Source organism: Quercus suber, unplaced genomic scaffold (assembly GCF_002906115.3).
Source record: "Quercus suber isolate HL8 unplaced genomic scaffold, Cork oak 2.0 scaffold_19, whole genome shotgun sequence".
Classification (NCBI taxonomy): domain Eukaryota; kingdom Viridiplantae; phylum Streptophyta; class Magnoliopsida; order Fagales; family Fagaceae; genus Quercus; species Quercus suber.
This window is the reverse complement of record NW_027069484.1, coordinates 1,807,076-1,832,040: the sequence shown is the minus strand read 5'-3', so window position 1 is coordinate 1,832,040 and position 24,965 is coordinate 1,807,076. Positions and strand designations below refer to the sequence as shown.

The window sequence follows — 24,965 nt, the reverse complement described above, 5'->3', positions numbered from 1 at the left end:
TGTTCCTTTCCTACTACCTTTAAAAAAGCTGCAAGGGAATGGTTCACCAAGCTGCCAACGTCATCCATTGACAACTTTGATCAATTGAGTAACGCCTTCTTACGACACTTCATTAGGGGACAGCGTCCCAAGAGGCCAGCAGATTATTTGCTTACCATCAGGCAAGGAGAAAAAGAAACTCTGCGGTCGTACGTTAAGCGCTTCATTAGGGAGACCCTAGAGGTGGACTAAGTAGATGATAAGGTGCAGCTGACGACTTTCAAAGCAGGTCTAAAGTCCAGGGATCTCGTGGCTTCGCTCGCGAAGAATCCTCCGAAAACAATGGCAGAAATGCTCATAAAAGCACAGAAGTACATGAATGCTGAAGACGCACTAACAGCCATAAAAGACACAGAAAAGCCAGGAGACAGAGAAAGGAAGGAGGACAAACGTAGGAGGCAGAAAAGGGAGCGCCCAGATCATCGGACTAATGGCAGTAGCAGAAGGAGAGACGATAAAACCCCAAGGACGGTAAAACTTACCCCTCTTGTTATGCTTGTTGACAAAATTTTAACGCAAATTAAGGATGAACACTACCTTAAATGGTTGCGGCCACTGCATTCGTCTCCTAACATCCGCGATAAGAATAAGTATTGCCGATTTCACAAGGATCATGGCCATTACACAGAAGACTGTCGAGACTAAAAGAAGCAGATAGAGGAGTTGATACGGAAGGGGAAATTGCAGAAGTTTGTGAAGAAGGGAGAGTACAACAAATTTCAAGACGGAAATAAGAACCAGCATGAGTCCTCGTCTAGGGGCGATAACTGTCAATTCCAACATCCTCAGAACGTGATCGGGGAGATACAAACGATCATAGGGGGACCCATCATCGAAGGATCATTCAAATCCTTCAGGAAAGCCCATCAAAGGCAAGTGAACAGTGTCTACATGATACCTCCATCCAAGCAATGACGGACGGATCAAGATATGTCTTTCAATGAAGCAAATGCAAGAGGAGTGAAGCAGCCTCACAATGATCCATTAGTCATAATGCTGACTATAGAAGGGTTCAACACCAAAAGGGTCCTCATAGACAACGGTAGCTCGGCAGATATCATCTACCTCCTAGCATTTCAGCAGCTCAAGTTAGATCCAAAGAGACTGCGCCCATTTGACACCCTCATCGTCAGTTTCAACGGAGACAGAGTATATCCTAAGGGCATAGTGACATTGACAGTAACAATGGGGACCTACCCGAAGCAGTTGACTCGCCAGATAGACTTTTTGGTGGTAGACTGTCCCTCGTCTTACAATGTGATTATTAGAAGACCCACACTTAACAAATGGAGGGTAACCATGTCCACCTACTGCTTGAAGGTGAAGTTCCCAATAGACAACGGGGTTGGAGAAGTGAAAGGCAATCAGGTCTTAGCCAGGGAATGCTACCAGGCCGTCCTGGCCATAAAAGAAAATCACACTTGGACGATTAAAGAGAAAGAAGAAGACAAAATAGAAGCCTTGGAAACAGTGAAGCTGGATGAAAAAGAAGCCACCAAGACAACGAGGATAGGGACGACGCTAAGCCCTGAGATGAAATCAAGGCTAGTCCAGTTCCTAAAAGAGAACTAAGATATCTTCGCCTTGAGCCATGAGGACATGCCCGGTATATTCATAGAAGTCATCCAGCATAAACTAGACGTGGACTCGGAGAAGAAGCCCATCAAGCAGAAGTGAAGGGTATTTGCTCCAGAACGAGACCAGGCTATCACAGACGAGGTAAATAAACTGCTGAAGGCAGGATTCATCCGGGAGGTCTACTATCCCGATTGGCTTGCAAACGTCGTCCTCGTGAAAAAAGCGAATGGAAAGTGGAGAATGTGTGTGGACTTCACGGACCTGAATAAAGCATGCCTGAAGGATAGTTTCCCTCTACCAAGGATAGACCAGCTTGTGGATTCTACTACCGGACATAAATTGTTGACATTCATGGACGCCTTCTCAAGATACAACCAAATAAAAATGGCTGACGAAGATCAAGAGAGGACTGCTTTCATCACAAGCCAGAGGCTCTATTGCTATAAGGTAATGCCCTTTGGACTGAAGAATGCAGGTGCTACTTATCAGAGATTGGTGAATAGAATGTTCAACAAGCAAATAGGCAGGAATATGGAGGTGTACGTGGATGATATACTCGTCAAAAGTAAAGAAGAACTTGCCCATCTGGACGACCTCAAGGAGACATTTGCTACCCTCAAGTAATACCAAATGAAGCTGAATCCTAGTATGTGTGTTTTTGGTGTAGTCTCAGGGAAATTCCTGGGATTCATAGTGTCCTAGAGAGGAATAGAGGCAAACCCGGAGAAGGTACAAGCCATAATCAACATGGCATCACCAAGACCGTTAAGGAAGTCCAGAAGCTCACTGGAAGGATTGTCGTCCTCAATAGGTTCGTCTCTAGGGCTATGAACAAATGCCTGCCTTTCTTCAAGACCTTAAAACAAGCTTTTGCTTGGACCGACGAATGCAAAGTAGCCTTCTAGGAGTTCAAACGCTACTTGAGTAATCCACCCCTCCTAAGCTCGTCCAAAGAAGGTGAGAACCTATATTTGTACTTAGCAGTATCAGATACGGTCGTCAGTAGAGCCCTGATTAGAGAAGAAGGTAAGAAGCAGCTTCCGGATTATTACGTCAGCCAAGCCTTCCAAGGGGCTGAGTCCAGGTATTCAAAGATCGAGAAGATTGCATTTGTGTTAATAGTTGCCTCCCGAAAACTAAGACAGTATTTACAAGCAAATCCCATCTTGGTGATGACAGACCAACCTATCAAAAAGTCCATGAACAAGCCTGAAGCAGCTGGAAGAATGGTCCAATGGGCGATTGAACTCAGCTAATTTGACATCGAGTACCATCCTAAGACAGCCATTAAGGCACAAGCCTTGGTGGATTTCATCGTGGAGTTCACTTCCCCGAACGAAGATAAGCATGCCAACGAGGCCAAGAAATGGACGATACAGACCGACAGCTCGTCAGCTTAAAAAAAGGGGGGGGGGAGTAGGGGTCGTCATAGTCACCCTAGATGGAGAAGTACTGAAATACGGAGTTCAGCTAAAATTTTCGGCCACCAACAACGAGGCCGAATATGAAGGGATTCTGACGGGATTGAGACTCAAAAAGGTGCTTAGGGCTAAGAACCTATTAGTCCAAAATGATTCAAAACTGGTAATTGGGCAGATCCAGGGAGAATATGAAGCAAAGGAAGAGAGAATGCAGAAATATCTTAAGCTGACGAAACGTTTAATTCAGGAGTTCGATGAAGTGGAGTTCGTACAGATACTGAGGAGCCAGAATATGGAGGCAGACGAAGTCTCGAAGATAGCCTCGTCAGAAGAAGGAACGACGAACGTGGAACTAAGGATGGAAATCCAGAAATGCCCCAGCATTGAAGAAGTTCCAATGTTCTCAATCTAGAGCACAGAAAGCTGGATGACGCCCATCATATCCTTCCTCTAGGACAGACACCTCCCTCCGAATACAGATGAAGCCAGAAAGATTGAAAAGAGGGCAGCCAGATTCACAATCCTCAACAACACCCTATACAAGAGAGGCTTCTCCATGCCCTACTTGAAGTGTGTTAGTGAAGAAGAAGCCAGGTACATCTTGGAAGAGATACATGAAAGAATCTGTGGGGACCATGCTGGCCCTAGATCCCTAGTAAGCAAGGTTATTCAAACAGGTTATTTCTAGCCTATTATGCAGATGGACGCAATGTAATTCGTCAAGAGATGTGACAAGTGTCAACGGTTCGGGAATATCTAACGACTTCCAGCGGAAAGACTGACGATGATAACGTCCCTATGGCCATTTGCACAATGGGGAATCGACATCGTTGGCCCATTGCCCCTAGGCAAAGGTTAGGTAAAATTCTTGCTAGTTGCTATTGATTATTTCACGAAATGGGTTGAAGCAGAGCCATTGGTGACCATCATCGAAGCAAAAATCTGAAACTTCGTGTGGAAGAATGTTTTTTTGCAGGTTTGGGATTCCAATGACGATCATATCAGATAACAAACGACAATTTGACTACTAAGGCTTCAAGGATTTCTGTTCAGGCCTGGGAATCGGGAACTAGTTCTTATCGCTAGGACATCCACAGGCGAATGGACAAACAGAGGTGACAAACCGTACGCTACTTAAGATCATAAAAACCAAGTTGGACGACGTGAAGGGCGCCTGGTCAGAAGAATTACCCAATGTCTTGTGGGCCTATAGAACAACAATGAGAACCCCGATGGGAGAGACCCCCTTCAGGCTTACCTACGGGACTAAGGCAGTGATCCCAGTCGAAGTAGGAGTAACCAGCACCAGGCGAGAAATGTTCAACGAGGAAGCCAAAAATGATCGTCTACAATTCAACCTGGATTGTCTAGATGAAGTAAGAGACAAAGCTTCCATCAGAATGACGGACTACCAGAAAAAGATGACGGATTATTACAATAGAAGGGTGAAACTCAAACGACTCAACATAGGCAACCTCGTCCTGCGCAAAGTAACCCCGGCGACCAAAGATCCTACTTAAGGGAAACTCGGCCCCACATGGGAAGGACCTTACCGAGTCGTCCATTACTCCAGGCAAGGTAGTTACCACCTAGAAACCCTGGACGGAAAAAGACTCCCGAGGTCATGGAACATTGAACATTTGAAGAAGTACCATCAATAGAAGTAACATTTAAATGTATTCATTACTGAAATCAATAAAGAAGTTATCTAGCTAATGTCTCTCTGTGAGCAGATCTATTCGATTGTAAGTCACAAAAAGCCAAAAATTGCTAAGTAACAAGATTCCGCCTTGACGGATGAAAGTTACTAATGATGACAAAATCCCTAAAAAATGGTGTAAGTCACAAAATGCCAAAAATGGCTAAGTAACAAGATTCCACCTTGACGGATGTAAGTTACTGACGATGACAAAATCCCTAAAAAATGGTGTAAGTCATAAAAAGCCAAAAATGACTAAGTAACAAGATTCTGCCTTGACGGATGTAAGTTACTGACGATGACAAAATTCTTAAAAAAGGGTGTAAGTCACAAAAAGCCAAAAATGGCTAAGTAACAAGATTCCGCCTTGACAGATGTAAGTTAATGACGACTATAAGACCCCCTAAAAGGGTACAAGTAAAGCCTAAAATGGCTACGTAACAAGATTCCGCATAGAACGGATGCAAGTTACTAACAAATAACGATCCCTAAAGGGCTAAAGGACTGACCCTGCATAGACGAATATACAGCATGGACGATTGAAGCCAACATATCACAACCAAAGATCATACAAACACAAGTACAAGTAAGTACGCAGATGTAAATTAAATTAAAGCCCAAAAGCAACGGGCAAATTACAAGTGTTTCTACAACCAAAAGACCCATAAACATTGGGCTAAAAGCATTATTCTTAAAGTAGATTAATTGTTCGAGAATTAGATTTATAAAACAACCCAAAACATGGTGGGCATCCAAAAATAAAAAATAGAAAATTATTATGAAGTGTCAAGTTCAGGCTTCAACATCAGCATCATTGCCAACAACGTCAGCATCAGCAGGAGCATCATTGGCAAGAGCATTCTAGGGGGCATCAGGCTCGAGTGCAGAAGATTGGGCGGCCTTGTCAACAGCCATCTCTTGGTCTATCTCTTCAAAATCCAGCTTCTCCATGTCTAGCCCAGAAGGATGCTTGGCAAGATATCTCCTTAGGAGCTCAAAGCCTTTGAAATACCAGCTGAACAAAATAGTATTGTATTCGTCAATCGTCTGAAATGCCTCAACAGACCTGGCAGCAATAGTCTTAAGACTCTCCCAGGCGCCAAGAAGTTGCTCATCCTTCTCCAGCGTCAACTGACGCTTCGCTCTGAGATCATTTTGTAGGGTCTTTACTGTTCCCTTCAAAGAATTGGCCTCGTCCATGGAGTCAATAAGTTTCTTCTTCAAAGACGAATTCTCTGCCTCCAAAGCCTCCATCCCAAACGTGAGAGACATTATCTTAGCCTCTTAAGTAAAATACTCGAAAGTAATATGGAGACTTTCTCCCAGCGCCTGAGAAGGAGTTCAAAGTCATCAGTGAAGTAAGAAAGAAAAGGAAATCAAAAGTTGCCCAAAATATCTTACCTGGACAAGCTTATGGATGTGACGTGTGGCAACGTCATTAAAAGGAACACTAGACAAGACCTTCAAATCCGTAGTAGTCATGACTTCGTGAGCCCTTTCCACCACCAGCTTCTCGTTACTCCAGAGCATAGATGGACAAGATTCAACCTTCTTTTTCTCTCTCTCCGACAACCAAGGCCTCTTAGGGACGAGAGTAGCACCAATCTCTTCCACGAAAGTGGTTGGAGAGGCTGTCCTCGTCATCTTAGTTCCAGAAATAACAGGATTGACGAAGGCTAGAGCAACGGAACTGCCCTTCCTGGTGACACGAACCGCTCTTTTCCCAATATTAGCCAACGGCTCGTCCTTCTTGGACCTTATCTTCGTGTACATATACTTATTGAATTTGGTCGTCATTTCTACAAGAGGAGAACACTAGTAAAAAAAAAAAAAAAAAAATTTGAGAGACAAGTCAGCACTAACGAACCCAATACTTACTCTTTTTTCCCTCAATTTCAAGATTTCGCAGGACAATGCTGGAAGGATCTAGTCTGAGGTAGTAGAAGGCTAGAGATCTTGGGCTCACAAGATTGTCCTAGCTTTCAATCGTTTGAGCGTATTCAATCGCCTGCTGCACTCGCTCCTTATACCTGCTCTTTAGTTTGGGCTGTCTTTTAACTGTGCAAAAGAAGAAACAAAAGAGTTAGTAGCAATAAAGACCAACACGTCAGAACTTAAGCAGCAAGAAGAAACATTGACGCACCTAAGGTCAGGGTTCCCCACCGACGATGCAACCTCAGAAGTTCACCCCAAACCTTGCCAGAAGGGTCTCAAAATCGTCCCCAGACACAAAGAAAAATCTGGACTTCCAGTACCTGAATGACGAAGGTAACCCCTTGATAATTCTAGTTCTCCTTTCCCATGGCACTAATTCATAATACCTGTGCTCCTTAGATGCTTTTAAGCGATACAAATAGGTGAACTCGTCAACCCGAAGCATATCTCCGTCTGTGGTAGCCAGCCATACTCCCATACAGCTGACCAATATTCTCCACGAATTTGGCATAAGCTACCCAGGAGTAATACCGAAGTGGTCCAATAGCTCCATGAGGAAAGGATGGACGGGAAACCTCAACCCACAAACGAAGGTAGACTCGTAAAAAGAGACCTCGCCTGGGAAGAAGTGACAGGCCCGGTCCTCCTTATTAGACAGACGAACTCTAACCCGATCCGGAAATTGGAATCTACCCTTGAACCTCCCCAGTATATCTGCGTCCAATCCACACTCCTCCCCGAGGGCGTAAAAAGGCTTAACATCTCAATGGGAAGAGATGGCGGTGTCCCCCTCCGCGGGGTCATCGCTGGACGATAACCCGGTCGCGAGCTCACTGGATCTGACCTCAGACATCTCCCTTCACTCCCTCACTACGTTCTCAAACCAATCTAACGACTAACGAAGCAAAGGCAACAGATCAGCCAAGGCAACACTCAAACAGTTTCCCTCAAAGACGAAATCCTCAATATTAGGGAAAACACCTAAAGACCCTCCTAAACGCGCAAAGAGGAAAGAAATTGATAGGCAGACTGTCCTAATTTTAGAACTACCAACCATAGAAACCCAAAAAGGAGCACAAAAAAGAACAATACAGCTAAACCCTAGGGAGACCGAAAGCGAATAGAAAGAAAAAAGAGGAAAAAAAGGGAATCAGAAACACTACCACAGCAAAACGACGAAAGAAAAAGCAAGAAAAGAAGAACATACCTTGAACAATGGCAGACTGAGGAAGTACTGCCAAACAGCACGCCAAGAAGAATAGTAGAAGAAGGCTAACAGAGAGGTAATGATTGAAGATTTTTCGAAAAGTGAAAAGAAAAAGTAAGGAGTGGAAATGTTTAAAAACAGAGGCTCGAAAAACAGAAAGGTCGGCGGGAAACCCAATAGTTGGAGCATTAACTCCACCAGTTAATGCGTGCCATGTATGCCACGATCTGTGGAGTGCTGCCACTTTGCACTTAATACGGAGCAAAACCCCAAGAGTCATTTGTAACCTATAACCCTTCACATTCTATGATCATCAAAGACATGTTGAACACAGAATCGAGGGGCAACTGACGAGATTGACGAGTCCGTCTCACATGGACGATCTCATCTATGGACGAAGACACCATCAGGAATGACGAAGTAATCATTCATGCTACTGACGAAGACATCCAGGCCATTCAATGCAGTCAATCAAACCCAGAACGGTTACAAGGCCAACTGTATGGACCGTTGGAGCATATTGATGCTACATTACACTGCCCCACACGTTACCAAGAGGAGTATTAAGACCTCCATAACTACTCCAACGACTAGAAGCCATGAAAACATATATAAAGCCCACCCATTGCCAAGAACAAGGTACATACACACTAAGAGACTTCTTTTGCTCTATTATTTTTACATTGTTCATTCTCGAATAGCAATTTATACTGACTTTGGCATCGGAGGCGCTATGGCAGGCACCACACCGGTGACCACCTTTGAAGGCTGGAGATTGCTTCCATCTGACGATCTTTACTGACGAACTTACGCTTCATCAGTATCCACGAACCTTTGTTTCGCAATGCCTGACACTTTCGACATCAAACTTGGTTGTTGATATGAAAGATACATCATGTAATCTGAGAGGCACTTACTCAACTTATGAGCATTACAATAGTCACAATCCAAAATTATGTGACTGTGTTCAACTTCATCAGTGTTGTAGCGGAGTTCAGTAGCAATGTGCCACAATAGAAGGCTTTCATCATAAGCAACATCCTTGACATAAGACATTAATTCACTGTACTCGTAGTAACAATCCTCGAGGACCCATTCACCTCTACCTGAGCTTATTCTCTTGGCTTCTTCTAGATCATCCACATATCTAGATTTCTCTAACAGCTCGTCAAAGATAAATTGCCATAGTTTCTGAGTCAATGGTTCAACACTCCCATTACACATCAGAATAATGTCAATTTTCTTCTGTTCTATAAAATCCTTAATGTGCATATATTCAAGTACCTTTGTGATCATAATCCTGAACTCACTTTCTGAACCACTTTCTTGGCAACATAACTCTATAAAGTTGAATTGTGAGAGAGATTCAGACCACCTTTTAGATATTATTGTTGTACTTGCAATTTCCTCCCTCCTGTGATCTGATTGCATCCATCTTGACTTCTTCAGGTGAAGTAATATCGTCCAGATTCAAATAACATATCTCGTAGACTTAAAACAGGAAGCAATAGTCCAGTCAGAGAACATCCATATGAGGTGAATAACCATATCCAGGCCAGTAGACACCAAAGAACAAGGTGTAGGTCAGTCTCACATCGAAGCTCACGAGACCATGCTTGTCTTCTTTATGGAAAAGTGACAAGGCCGCAACAACTGACCCAAAGGATATACACCGAACCAATTGTCCTAAGTTGGAATTTGCCACCACCACCCTGGTATGGAGAAGATCATAAAATAAGTTGAGTTCGATCTCTAATATATTCTCAAAGTTTCTTTTGGATCTCTTCTGGAGAAGAAATTTCGACTCTCCCCATGCTCACTGGAGCTAAACATGAGATTGACAATCAATCCTTCATACATATTTGCAAACCTATGAGCACACCGCAGATATTCCATGTCAGTCAAAGCGCCCTCTTTGACATTACAAGTGAGGTAGTCCTGGGATTTCTTCTCGTCGGAAAGTACAAATTGTACAGGAACATTGCTGGCTTCATAGTGTGAGTATGTTCTCATTAATCTCTCATAGTCGGGCCCCGGATTTGGTTCTTTAAGTACAGATGTTCCAAAACTATCCGAACTTGCAACATACAACGCAATCGTCCTCTTAGAATACTTGATGGTTCCAGCAAGCAGCAAAAGAAGTGTTGGGATCCAAAGCCTGTTTTGACAAACTAATTGAAAAAACACAAAACCAGTGGTGGAGACTTGGAGAATGAGCCAAATCAAGTGCCTAAGCCACAACTCATTATCCTGCACAGCGAAAGAAGTTTTTCCGTCCTTCCTACCAACCATTAATAATAGGAAAGGTGCCCATAACACCTGAAGAAAACCATTATTGTCCACTTTGTCAGGCCCAGAATTATATTTCTCTTCACTGTCAAAGACTAGTCCAACAGCGGGATCCATATCCCGTGCAATACCTAGGGTATTGCACGGTGTGCAATACCTCTTTCCTCAGCCGTAGATTTAATCTAATGGCTTACAACATTGACACCTCACCAATTAGCAAAAATACTACTTTACCCTTAAAATCAATTCAGCCCGCCCATTCAGCCCGCCCACTGTTTTGGTAAGTCTGACTAAACCCAAGCTAAAATCAAATTTTTCTCTCTCTCTCTCTCTCTCCCCTGCGTCTGAGGTTGCTCTCTGCCTCTCCTTCAACCCATTCTCTTCCTTTCCTTCAATCCATGGTCACAGCAGCCCGATACCAGTCCACACAAGGCCAAGCCTCTCTCTTTGTCATCACTCTCTCCTCTCTCTTTATCCCCACTTCAACCGGTGTCTCTCTCGCCTCCACCACTCTTTCAACACCTCCACGCTTCCCTCAACCTCATTGTCACCGCTGCCAGCATACCCAACTCAGATCCATCAGCAAAATCGAAGAAAAACCATCAACTCACCATTTGAAGCCAAACCCCCACGCCTCGTAGATCACTTTTTAGACCCAAATCAGAGAGCAAGGTTGGGGTTTGGAGAGAATCGGGTGTAGAGAAGTTGACGAAGCTCTCTCTTCACAGCACAGCCACTAGCCCAAATCTCCGGTTCTGACGATACTACCTTTTTCTCATCGGAAATCCCTTCTCTCTCTCCTCATCATCTCTCTTCTCTCTTGTTCCTTTGGTTTGTTCTTGTTTTTCTCTGTTTTATTTGAGTCTTGACGTGTATTTGTGGCTTTTGTAGATTCATTTGGAGACCCCTTTGCTGATATGGGTGCAAATACTCTCGTGTTCTTTAGTCTCTAATGGTTAGTACTACTATCTTTCTGTTTTGTTTTGTTTTGTTTTTTTGTTTTTTTGTTTTTTTGTTTTTTTTAATTTCTCTATCTGGAATTAAGTTTATCCAACAGTATTGATGTACTGGAAAGGAGTTGACCATGTGATTATAAAACCCTCATAATATAATCTCTTTTTAGTAGGTGAGAACAATTGATTTTAATCTTAAATGGTTGTGTGTTGGTTGTGTGTTTAACTGTTTAAGGTTTGGTGAATTTAATTTGGGATTTGGGACACCCCCCGCGCATACCCCACCTCTTTAGCCCTCTGCAACAGAGCAGGGGCTGATTTTTGTCTTTTGGATTGAGTTTGATCCAACAATATGATCATGAACTGTTATTAAAGTTTAGAAAGATACTAATTTTATTGTTACTGTTCTGTAATACATGTATGGGTTTTTATTAGTGATTTTTCTCTTTGTTATTATGTATATGCAGGAACAATATGCTGTGATAGGAGCAGTATCATTTTAACAAGAAGGTTGTGTTTGTCATTCTTGAATATCATGATTGGTGGATTTTGAAGTATGGAGATGTACTTTCTCAATTCTCTGATTATCCAACAATTAATTTTAGTGGGGACAAGAGAGTCCATTGTTTCCCATAAGCAGGCCTCATAAAGAGAAAATGATTCATGGCTGCCCCATGAACCCCAATCATTACATCACTTGCATTAAGAACCTTATAAATCTTTGCCAGTTCTGACTTAGAAAATCAACAATGCTCTTATTCCCCTCCATCAATGAAGAATCCACGGTAAGCTCATCATGGATTCTCAAACCAACAATGGCTTATGGGAAACAATGGACTCTCTTGTCCCCACTAAAATTAATTGTTGGATAATCAGAGAATTGAGAAAGTACATCTCCATACTTCAAAATCCACCAATCATGATATTCAAGAATGACAAACACAACCTTCTTGTTAAAATGATACTGCTCCTATCACAGCATATTGTTCCTGCATATACATAATAACAAAGAGAAAAATCACTAATAAAAACCCATACATGTATTACAGAACAGTAACAATAAAATTAGTATCTTTCTAAACTTTAATAACAGTTCATGATCATATTGTTGGATCAAACTCAATCCAAAGACAAAAATCAGCCCCTGCTCTGTTGCAGAGGGCTAAAGAGGTGGGGTATGCGCGGTGGGGTGTCCCAAATCCCAAATTAAATTCACCAAACCTTAAACATTTAAACACACAACCAACACATAGCCATTTAAGATTAAAATCAATTGTTCTCACCTACTAAAAAGAGATTATATTATGAGGGTTTTATAATCACATGGTCAACTCCTTTCCAGTACATCAATACTGTTGGATAAACTTAATTCCAGATAGAGAAATTTAAAAAAAAAAAAAAAAAAAAAACAAAAAAACAAAACAAAACAAAACAGAAAGATAGTAGCACTAACCATTAGAGACTAAAGAACACGGGAGTATTTGCACCCATATCAGCAAAGGGGTCTCCAAATGAATCTACAAAAGCCACAAATACACGTCAAGACTCAAATAAAACAGAGAAAAACAAGAACAAACCAAAGGAACAAGAGAGAAGAGAGATGATGAGGAGAGAGAGAAGGGATTTCCGATGAGAAAAAGGTCGTATCGTCAGAACCGGAGATCTGGGCTAGTGGCTGTGCCGTGAAGAGAGAGCTTCGTCAACTTCTCTACACCCGATTCTCTCCAAACCCCAACCTTGCTCTCTGATTTGGGTCTAAAAAGCGATCTACGAGGCGTGGGGTTTGGCTTCAAATGGTGAGTTGATGGTTTCTCTTCGATTTTGCTGATGGATCTGAGTTGGGTATGCTGGCAGCGGTGACGATGAGGTTGAGGGAAGCGTGGAGGTGTTGAAAGAGTGGTGGAGGCAAGAGAGACACCGGTTGAAGTGGGAGATAAAGAGAGAGGAGAGAGTGATGACAAAGAGAGAGGCTTGGCCTTGTGTGGACTGGTACCGGGCTGCTGTGACCATGGATTGAAGGAGAGGAAGAGAATGGGTTGAAGGAGAGGCAGAGAGCAACCTCAGACGCAGGGAGAGAGAGAGAGAGAGAGAAAAATTTGATTTTAGCTTGGGTTTAGTCAGACTTACCAAAACAGTGGGCGGGCTGAATGGCGGGCTGAATTGATTTTAAGGGTAAAGTAGTATTTTTGCTAATTGGTGAGGTGTCAATGTTGTAAGCCATTAGATTAAATCTACGGCTGAGGAAAGTGGATCTATGTTTATTCATTGAGTTTGTTGATAAGCAGGAAATGAAAAGTAGGAAGAATTCTTTGTAAAGATTAGTGAAATTTGTACATCCAGCAGCAAGATGAGCTTTCATAGATGTAATATATTTCCTTGATTTGATAATGTAAGAGTTTGCTATATTATGAATTTTGTTGGCGATGGACTTCCTTGAGTTTTCAGGTTCTACTTCATTCATGTTATTTATTTCAATGAAGCAATGGACAAAACCCAAAACAAAAAGGCCTTAGCTTAGCTAAATTAGCTTCACAATATAAATGTGTGATTTCAGTGTTTCAAGAATGCCAAAATAGCTACATCTTGATTTTGATCCCAACCAAAATAGATAATGAGTCATGGAGCAGTAAAGAAACTTGATAAATGATAATAAGACAAAAAAAATTTCCTCTCATGCATTACTTTAATGGTAACAATAACTGCTAATCACCACCATCACATCCATTTACAACTAATCCAATTGCCTTGAAGGACTTGAAACTTTTATGGGAACAACTAAAACATAAAAATTAGACCAAGTAGAATTTGTTTGCTTCACAGTGAGTAGCTTGAAAGTCACAAGCTTGAGCTATTTGTATCAAGCATTTTTGCCACACTGAATTCCAAGCCATAATTCAGCTACAATTATCCAAATACTCACAAGTTGATCATGATAATGGAATTGTACCCAAATACTGCCCATGAATTTAGCTACAAGAAAGCATGTCTCTAGTAAAAAAAGAACTTTTTTTTTTCTGTGCAAGAAGTAGTACTGCAAGTTTGCTTACACTTTGGAAACAAACAAGAGAGTCTCAAAAAATGAACAATAGTTTAGTACATGCCATTGCATTTAAAAATATTAATCACTTGTATATATAATTAATATCTAACTAGAAGTTACTCAAACATGCACTTGTACAATCTAACATATTTAACATGTTTGAGTAGCTTCTTTAGTTACAAAAAATTATCCAAAAAATTTGCTACATGTGCATGTCAGATACACTGTTCAAAAAACTGTCCACTGTGCAATATTAGCCATGTCTACTGTGCAATATACTCTCAGACAACCTGCCAAAAAATGTTGTCCAAGCTATGTCCTGTCCACTGTGGAATATACTCTCAGACAACCTGCCAAAAAATATTATCCAAGCCATGTCCACTGCAATATACTATTAGACAAACTGCCAAAAAATGTTGTCATTCATACTACAAAATCAATATTAGCCTAAAAAAATGTCAACAAAATCAAGTTACGTTTTGAACTTAAACAAATATGAGAAAATTTTGATAATAATTGAACTTACCATTTATTAGTTTTTTACATACCAAAAAAGTGCTGTAAACGCTGTGTTTGCAGACAAGCATTTGTATTTTCAACACATGGAGTTAGTCCATGATTGAACCTAACTTCATTTCCCTGTGTATATATATAAACAAGTAAGTTTATTTATTTGGTGACTAGAGAATATATAAACACATAGATTTATTTTTTGCTTGACCAATATTCATTTGTTGAGTAAGAATTAAAACTAAATATTTTAAATTTGAGGGACCAAAACCAAACTTGCCTCAACCAAAAATATAATAAGTCACTCACCAAATTGGTATAAGTAGAACTCACACAAAGGGCCAGTCAGTCACTCACCACAGGCCAAGCCAAAACCCAAATCACCCATTGCCAGGTATGCATAGCCAAGAGACGATCAATAACCAACCACACCCAAATCATCCATCACTATCAACCATCAAAGAGCCAACCAAATCACTCGTCAACAAGACAACACACAGCCAAGCCATAACAATATCCCAACCCATCAACTACCTGACTGGCAGCCAAGACCTATTTAAATCTTACGCATAAAACCACTTCAAAAGAAACTTCTTAATACAAATCAATTAGAAAAACAAATTTCAAATCCACCACACAAATTCAAAAGTTTCTAGATAGTCACTTAAAACATGAATATACATCACACAAATCTAACAAGTTCATGAAAAAAGAAGAAAGGAGGATTGGCAGAGCTCAACTGAGGGAAGATAGTCACTTAAAGCAACGTTTACATTTTACCTGACAGACAGCTGCATCATTTGATACTTGAGATAATGATGGAGTTAATTGAGACAATGATGGAGTTAATGGTGCCTATGTAATCACAATGATTATAAGAGAAATAATTTACGAAATCATCTAATTATTTATAATTGCAAAACAAGTAAACATGCAAGTTTTTCCAATATTTCACATATGAAAACATTTACATTTTACCTGACTAAGATCCGCAGTATTTGATACTTGAGACAATAATGGAGTTAATGGTGCCTATGTAATCACAATGATTATAAGAGAGAGTATAAGAAATCATCTAATTACTTATAAGTGCAAAACATGTAAATAAGAATGTTTACCCTTAAGAATGATGTGAAACTAGTTTGGTAACTATGGATTGGTCCCAATTTAGATGTCATCATTGGTGTGGAAAAAGAGACAGGATAAGTCTGCTATATCACAAAAAAGAAAACCTTATTAATAAATTCACAAATGAAAAGGTAAGTGCAGTACAACCTCTAACTTCACAAATTATTAAGTTATTCCACTACGAATAAAAAAAATATCTTACTTGATGAGAATAATGTTCTCCATGTGAGCCATAATTATTGTATTGCATGTTATGAGCAGAACTAGGTTCCTATATGAGAAAATATGTATATTATTATTAGTCATAACAATATAAAAGTTTACAAACAATGGAAACTTAGTAAGAGATAAAAATAAATAAATAAAATTTACTTTGGAAACTATTGGCTAACCTCATCATTTAATCCAACTCTACCCCTTTTTTTTGTTTGCTTCTCAACCCAACTTTTCTTTCTTTTTCCACCCTTGCGGCCTTCTTTTTTCTTAAGACCTTTTGCTCTTTCAACCAAATCTTCCAAATGTTGGTTAGGATCAAGATTTTCTGCACCACTACATAATGGCATTTGATGGGGCAATTGATGACCAGCCACATTTTTTGCTGCAATGGCTTCAACATTTTTTTCATATTCATCTATCATCTTCTCTATTAATGCAAATGCCTCTTTATTGTCTGCCGCTCGAGAAGCTAATCGTACCAACTTAGGACATAATCTTCTATATCGCTGTGTAACACTCAAGTTGACATCCTCTTCCACATTTGTTCTTCTATTGTGCAAGACACATCCACTTTTTGCCTCTCTTGTCCATCTTTTCAAAATGTACATATCAGGAATTGTTTTTATATCAAGGAAGTCAAAGACTTTCAGAACATGGCAACATAAAATCCCAACAATTTCAAACTTTCTACAGCTACATGAAAATGTCTTATCTGCAGTGTCATAAGAGACTATGAACTCACCAGGCTTATGCATAAACTCAACAATGTATGTATGCACTAACAAGTCCTCTTGGCGATTTTTTATTCTTGTTGCTGATGCAAGGTCATATTGATCCTGAAGCATTCAAAATATCACAGGTGTGTACACTTGTATTGCTTGCTTCAACAATGGAGAATTTTTCAAGCTCAACTGAGGAAATTTTTGTCTTGCATTAAATTCAGCTTGTAACTCTCTTTCTCGTTTTTGCTCAATCACTCGATCAAAATGTTCAAAAAATTCTGCCACATCCAAATAAGATCTCAAGTAGTCTTTCAAATCTCCATTCAAGCTTTCACTGAGTTGGGTACTTCGTATTCCCAATGTAAATTCATTCTTCATATAACACTTTGCCCATTTTCCTTTCAATTTGTAAATAGTATCCAACCAACTACGATCATGTACAGCATATGTGTCAATCATGTCCTCCCAAGTTTTTTCAAATTCAATTTCATCATTAAACTCAAACATACAAGTTTTAAAAACTTGAAGAAAAGAAGAACCATCCTTCATCAAATTCCCCAAATGTTTTATCCCATTTTGCATTATGTGCCAAGTACACAATCCATGGTAAGTGTTAGGCATTACCTCACTCAATGCCTTTGCCATTGCAGGATCTTGATCTGTAAAAATTGTTTTAGGTCTTTTACCTACATGTGCAACTAAGAATCTTTCAAACAGCCACTTAAATGATTCTGCCGTTTCATCATATAAAAGAGCAGCCCCAAAAACTGTTAACCCTCTATGGTGATTGAAACCAATAAACACCCCTAAAGGTCTTAGCTCTTTATTAGTACCATATGTAGTGTCAAAAGTCACCACATCACCAAAATTAGAATAATCAATAATCATTCTAGCATCAGCCCAAAAAATGTTTGTAATCTGCTCAACATTATCTAGTTGTACTGCATATTGAAAGGATGGATTTGTAGTCAATTGTTCCTGAAAGTATCCTAATAAGCATGCAGCTTGACCATATATCAAATTTTTTTGCCGTCTTGTTCTAAGATAATTATACTGATCAAGCTCAGTGAATCCAAGATTAGCTCTCCCACCAGCCTCTCTACTCATTAACTCATGTGCTGCTTTTGGCTTGATTCCAGAAGAGGATGCTAACTCAATCAATCCTGCATGAACTTCTGAGATTTTCCGTTGAGATCTCATCATATGAACTGTTTCTGATAAATGAAGAGTGTGATTATGTTCTTCAATAAAATCAGTCACTTTGTACTTTCCAATTTCTCGCACTAATGAAACATATAGCTTTACAGGACAATTAGTCCTTGTATCATCTCGGTTACGAGTGCGAATCATATCTTCTTTTTATAAACCTCGAATGCCCTGCTTTGCACATACAAATCCCCTTGATGTTATCTTTCCATCCTTCTTACTTTTATTTATGTAATGCTTTCTAACATCAAAGCCCATTTGCCTTCCATATTTTAGCCAAAATTCCCATGCATCTTCTAATGTATCGAATTCCATACCAACTCTAGGACTCAAATCTTCATTGGCATCCATGACTGTAGGACTCAAATCTTCATTGGCATCCATATTTTGAGAGAATTCTCTCATCATACTATGCAATGAATTAAAGAATAATCCTGTAATTAACAAACAAATGTACCAAAAATCAACTATTATAAATACAATGAGGACCTAAAAGCATAGAATTCAAGAAGAGAACCAAAGGATAGAAACTTATATAGGACAAGGAAACAATGAAAAACACATTGACACAAGTGATACTTCAAATTAGAATGTAAAAGACATTAATAAAGTTATTGAGGATGGTTTGTATTCATTGATCTTTGAGAGAGAATAAAGTCATAAATGATAAGATTTTGATTTAGTTATTATTGAAAATATGCAAAACTTACTAACGCTAAAAAACCTATCCATTTTTCAATTACCTGAATTATACGACAAAATAAGGTTTCAATCATGAGTAGACCTCTACTGGTTGGACAAACAGAATTACCAAAATCGTCTAAAAATCTTATAAGACTTAAAGGGGGTCATTTCAGGGCTAATTAGAAGCTAAGCAATTCTGGTATTAAGGGTTCAATGTAGCTATTGCGTATTGATACTAACCTACCAGAGGATCCTGGCTTGGGGATGGAAGCTATCAGAACACCACCGGTCTTGTCCCATGAGACATTAGCACCACACCAATACTTTAAGTACCAATAGAGGCCAGATGCAATTTCTACAGCTGTGGTTCCTTTAATCCTAAAAGAGAAATGCAAAATTAAAAATTGCAGAATATATATATTGTTTTCTCTCGTTTGAGGAAGAAGGGGTTAAAAAATAACTATTTCAATGGTGACATCAGCCATAAAATTCTTAAAGATGGAAATTTCCAGAAATGAACAAATAAAGATCCTTAAAAAACAAAAACCGGTATTTAAGTTGATGAACTCACCGAGTGGAAGATTCAAGTCCTACATTGAGATTGAAGCGTGCATGGTGGAAAGAAGCAGAGGGCGGGCTGAATCAACAGTGGGCGGGCTGAAATGGGCGGGCTGCTGTGACCATGCACAAAACAAAACAATAAATTTAAAGGTTCAAAACTTTAAGTTCAAATCAGTTCATCCAATGAGCCCAAGAGGAGGGGGAATGGGAGGGATTAATGATATCAGCCATAAAATTATTGAAGATGAAAATTTCCAGAAATGGACAAATAAAGATCCTTAAAAAACAAAAACTGGTATTTGAGTTGATGAACTCACCGAATGGAAGATTCAAGTCCTACATTGAGATTGAACCGTGCATGGTGGAAAGAAGCAAAGGGCGGGCTGAATCAACAATGGGCGGGCTGAACTGGTACGAGGCGTGGGGGTTTGGCTTCAAATGGTGAGTTGATGGAGAGTGATGACAAAGAGAGAGGCTTGGCCTTGTGTGGACTGGTACTAGGCTGCTGTGACCATGGATTGAAGGAAGAGGAAGAGAATGGGTTGAAGGAGAGGCAGAGAGCAACCTCAGACGCAGGGGAGAGAGAGAGAGAGAGAGAGAGAGAGAGAGAGAGAGAGAGAGAGAAATTTGATTTTAGCTTGGGTTTAGTCAGACTTACCAAAACAGTGGGCGGGCTGAATTGATTTTAAGGGTAAAGTAGTATTTTTGCTAATTGGTGAGGTGTCAATGTTGTAAGCCATTAGATTAAATCTATGGCTGAGGAAAGAGGTATTGCACACCGTGCAATACCCTAGGTATTGCATGGGATATGGATCCTGAGTAAACCCTACCAGTCACTAGTAACTAGAGGGGACAAGGAAACTTGTACAGAGACAAGTACAGAAAGCTCCACTGAGAAACTCAGAGAGCAACCTCAGCAAAATACAGACACTCTTTCTCTCCTTTGTTAGCTACTATTGAGGTAAAGGACAATGACAAAAACAGGAATTTGTCTTTTAAGGGGATAAAATTAAAATATAATGATTGGTAAGTTTTCTTTTCCTTTTTTCATGCTATATATTACACTACATATAGTAGCATAAAAAAAAAAAAAAATCTAAATATGGTTCAAGATGTCAAAAAGTATTTTTTATAAACCAATTGATTTACATAATACAAAAGTCTTTATCAAATTAAAATAAATATGTGAGAAGATTAGGTAAAAATATTAGATATATACTTTTACTTATGTAGATAACTAATATAATCAAGTATCAAATTTGTACTAAAGTTCTTAGCAATTTTATTTTCAATATATACAACCAAAATATCCATTAAAGAATTCATATTAGGAGCTACCTCCCCTTTGGCCGAGGACACTTTCCGAAGTACTCTCTCAAACCTTCAGTAGAGGACTTGGTCAAAAAGCATTAGGTCGAGGACTCCCTTTGGTCGAGGATAATTTCTAAAGTACTTTCTCCGACCCTCACAGGTACATTCTCTGACGTGGCCAAGGATAATTTCCTAAGAACTCTCTCAGATCCTCTCAAGTACACTTTGACTTGGCTGAGGAGCATTAGATTAAGGACTCCCTTTGGCCTAGGAGACTTTTCGAAGTATTCAAACGCTCATAGGGACACTCTTTGACTTCACCGAGGAGCATTATGCCAAGGACTCCCTTTGGCCAGTGAGACATTCTAGAGTACTCACTCCAATCCTCACAGGTACACTTTGACTTGGCCGAGGATCATTAGGCAAGAGACTTTCTAGAGTACTCTCTTTAACCCTTACAAGTACACTCTCTGAATTGGCCCAAGGAGCATTAGGTCGAGGACTCACTTTAGCCAAGGAGACTTTCTGGAGTACTCTCTCAGACCCTTACAAGTACATTATCTGACTTGACAAAGGACTCCTTTTGTTTAAGGAGACTTTCCAAATAACTTTGACCCTTACAGGCACATTTTTTGACTTGGCTGAGGCTATAGAGCAACTTGAGATTAAGGTCTAGCCCTTACATAAAAGTAGCTTCTAGCCACACAACAAATGGGGGCTAGATTGGGGTCGTCTATCATGGAAGTCTTTTTCAAGGTTCTTTTAGAAGGCATTAGACAATCAAAACCCTGGCCAGTTTAGGTATGATTGAGCCTAATGTCGCAACTATCCCTAAATCTTGGCTAGTCTAGGTATGGCTAAGCGTAATGCTGCCATTATCTTTAACTCCTGGTCAACCCAGGTATGGCATAGCCCAGTGCCACCATAATATCAAAACCCTGACTTGTCCAAGTATGGCCAAGCCAAGTGCCGCCATTATCTCAAAATCTTGGCTTGTCCATGTATGGCCGAGCCTAACATTGTCATTATCTCTAAATCCTGGCCAACTTAGTTATGGTCAAGCCCAATGCCGTTGTTAGTTTGTTTACACCCCTATACACTCAAATTGTTTAACCTAATTAATTAACCAAGTTGTTACTTAGGTTTATTATTTAAATCTAGGTTAAATATATACAATCATATCACTAACTGCAGAAAAGTAAAGAAGACAAGCGATATGATAACCTAGAAAAACTAATGAAACCGTCCAGTTTCAAGCTAAAAAACCTAGGGAAGATTTAACCTAAACAATCCTCAAGGCAAAAAATTCACTATATATAATGGAAGTGTTTACAATAGATTTTTCCCTAAATCTAATATTACCTCTTATAGTACTTACTCGTGTGATCACATGCAGCTCTGAATTCACAAACTCTTCTGTCTTAATTTATTGCACACAAATACCTCCGTTTGTGACTTTAAGATCCCATTTAAAACTTTAGACCATCAGCAATAGTTGATATTGTATGCAGCAACTTATCTCCACCAGTTCTTGTATATGGATCTTCTTTCTAGTAGATGCTTGTTGAGTTAGAAGGTTACAAAACCTCACTAATCTCACAGGAGTAACTCACAAGCCTTCTTAGGGCTTTTGAAATGTGATTTAAGGTTTTCCTTTTATACCTAGCAGTGTTGGACTCAAATCCTATACATTTTGCAGGCTTTTGAGCCTAATTTAAAATTTGTAGAAAATGTAGTTCGATTAGTTGATCTTGTTCTCTCGATTGGTCAAGTAAGACAGTTTTTGAATTCTTCTTTTTGTAGCTTGACTATTCTTGAATCTTGACTTGAACTAACTTGAGCAATGTCTAACATTGTTCTAAGACATGAATATCTTAAACTAGACATGTTTTTGTACTTGGTTTGCCAACTTACATAGAATTAGAACCTAAACATTTTTTCCTAAATATTTAGAACCTAAAAATCTCCCCCTTTGGCATTCCGTGACAAAACATACATAAACATGAATTGGTCAAATTCAAGAACTGACCCAATACAAGCTGTTGCCCTACTACAATTCAGTCATAATCTACTATCTACAAGTTGCAATTATAGGCAGCAACATCATGAAAGAGATAACCTGTAAATTCTTGAAACACTGAAAACAAACCATAAACACGTGTGAAAAATACAATATAAATCATAGCTTGAACTTGATTTCACAAAATCAAACTAAAACAAGATATCCAATGAGAATAATCAATGTATCAATAATCATCAAGTTTGTGAAACAAGAACAAACTAAACAAAATAAACATAACCACAAGCTATACGATTAAAGCATAAAAACATAAATACTCAAACTCAAAATATACATCTTCAAAAATAAAAACTGCTCCCCCTAAGTACAAAATATGCGCCCCCTAAGTACAAAAGCTCTCTCACATCTACTCCCCATTTTTGTTACATATTGTCAAAGGCAACCATCACATTCAAGGGTGGAGGTGGAGGAAAAGAACTCCTATACCCAGTAAAATCAGCTTTCAAGGTAGCTACATTAGAGATAAGATCATTCAAAATTTGTCCATGAGCCACCTGTGTCGTCATGAATGTCTCCATCATGATATGCTATGATGATTGTGTCTCAAGTACTCTCTCAAGCATGGAGCAAAGAGAAGGAGAGGTTGTAGAAGGACCAGCAGCATCTACACCGGCATCATCCTTATCATCATCATCAACAACAGTAGTTGTAGGATCAGTAGGCACATCCTCATGTGAAGGCTCTACTCTTTGTCTCTTTGTTGTTCCTACACTCGGTTTAACAGGCTTCTTCTGTGCAATGCGTTGTTTGAGGAAGGTAGATCCAATAGGGTGTTGGAAGGTGAACTAACTCAGAGGAGGGAAAACGCTCTAAATAGAAGTCTAAGATCCTATGGATAAAGAGAAGAAAGAAGAGTCGTTGTTTCCTAGTGTTATTCCTATGGACCTCAACAATAGTTTGTATGAAAAGAGAGGGAAAACTTATGGACACACTAGTAATAAGAGCATATAGGAAGACACACCAATTGATAGGAATGGTATGCACATGAGAAATAGGAAAGATGTTATGGCATGCAATCCTAAACATCAAGTAGGTAAGCTTAGTTAACTCAAGTGAATGGAGTCTAGGCTCAAAACCCCATATGATAGGTCTTCCACAGAGAAGAGACACAACATCATCTAATGGAGGAGACTTAGTATATGGATAGGTCGGACGCTGAACAAGAGGCACAGAAAGAGCAACAAAAACTATTTTCTTAGTTATCTGAAAATCTTCATCTCGAATCCAAGTAGTCAAGAGGTGACCACTAGATGAAACAAAGTAAATAGAGAGATTCGAATAGAATTCTATAATCAAGGTAGTAGAAAGAGACACTAAATCAAAACAAAGAGATAACCAACTCCTAGACTCTAGATTTTGTTTGACAAATGGGTCTAACTCATCTAGGTTAATCTGCCTTTCACTCCAAATAGAACTATACTTGACCAAATTTTCAAACTTTTGAGCATTTGGGAGAGCATGAAACCAAATCTGATCAAACTCCTCATTAGAGGTAGAAGTGGACCCAACTACTCTTTTGGCTTTGGTTTAGGGGCCATTTCTAAGATCAAAAGAGGGAGGAAACAGAACAAGATCGCAAAAACCAAGGGCAGACTGCATTAAAGATATAAATAGGATATATCTACATGGACTCAAATGATGCATGAACGAATGCATTAAGGTGTCCAAATTCACACAATTTTGAAAAATTAACTGAGAAAATCAAGTTTTATGAAAAAAAATCCCCAATTTATGAAGAACATAAATCGTAATTTTTCAAAAAACATAAAAATTGAGCAACTAATCATCACAACAGGTATAAAACATGATATAAACAATTAATCAATCAATAACAATGGTCAGTTTTACCTAATTTTACACAATTGAACAAAATCCCCAAATTCTCAAGAACACATGATGCGAACCTCAATCGACATGCTTTGAGACCAAACAAATAATACTGGAATATTTGCCTAAGAAAGCTAAAATTCAGATTTTGATAGAACCCCCAACCTAACGCTTATAAATGAAACACAAAATAGAGGTATAAGTAACAGACCTAAACCTAATGATTATAACTAAATTACGAACCGAAGATATAAATTTTAAACGCTACAAGGAAGACTCCCTGATAAGTTCATAGTTCTTGAATGACCAAAAGAAGAAGCAAAACCTCACGTTTTTCTGATTTTTTTTTTTCAATAATCCCTCCATTACAATGAGTGCATGCCATTTATATGACATGACTAAAAATAGGAAAATATAAAAAAACGTACTAAATAATAAAAGCCTAAATTAAAGTTGATTTGGTCTGAAATTAGCAGCTCCAAAATAGGAAAATAGCTAAAAAAAAGTTCTAAATAATAGCAGCCTAAAATAAGAAACCATAATTTTTCAAAAAACATAA

At 39.2% G+C, this 24,965-nt stretch overlaps 2 protein-coding genes and 2 long non-coding RNA genes across 4 annotated transcripts; 1 reads left to right on the top strand and 3 right to left on the bottom strand.

Moving 5' to 3' along the window:
• The first annotated feature begins 10,294 nt into the window (after positions 1-10,294).
• On the top strand, positions 10,295-11,757 carry LOC136062616 (uncharacterized). The gene is made up of 2 exons (XR_010624351.1): positions 10,295-11,123; positions 11,589-11,757. It is a non-coding gene; the product is annotated as an uncharacterized LOC136062616 (long non-coding RNA).
• A 12-nt stretch (positions 11,758-11,769) lies between these two features.
• LOC111987209 (uncharacterized) lies at positions 11,770-13,264 on the bottom strand. Its single transcript, XR_002880256.2, has 2 exons — positions 12,575-13,264; positions 11,770-12,110 (listed from the first exon to the last, which is right to left on the bottom strand). It is a non-coding gene; the product is annotated as an uncharacterized LOC111987209 (long non-coding RNA).
• Positions 13,265-13,956: 692 nt separating this feature from the next.
• Positions 13,957-19,635, bottom strand: LOC136062791 (protein FAR-RED IMPAIRED RESPONSE 1-like). The gene is made up of 9 exons (XM_065762341.1): positions 19,506-19,635; positions 19,199-19,301; positions 18,868-19,005; positions 16,192-18,377; positions 16,002-16,070; positions 15,790-15,882; positions 15,650-15,703; positions 15,452-15,526; positions 13,957-14,019 (listed from the first exon to the last, which is right to left on the bottom strand). The coding sequence occupies exons 4-9, from the start codon at positions 16,858-16,860 to the stop codon at positions 13,957-13,959; spliced, it is 1,023 nt and encodes a 340-aa protein (XP_065618413.1). The 5' UTR covers positions 16,861-18,377; positions 18,868-19,005; positions 19,199-19,301; positions 19,506-19,635.
• Positions 16,861-18,087, bottom strand: LOC136062788 (protein FAR1-RELATED SEQUENCE 5-like). Its single transcript, XM_065762337.1, has one exon. It carries the CDS (start codon positions 18,085-18,087, stop codon positions 16,861-16,863), a length of 1,227 nt encoding a protein of 408 aa, XP_065618409.1.
• Positions 19,636-24,965: the final 5,330 nt, after the last annotated feature.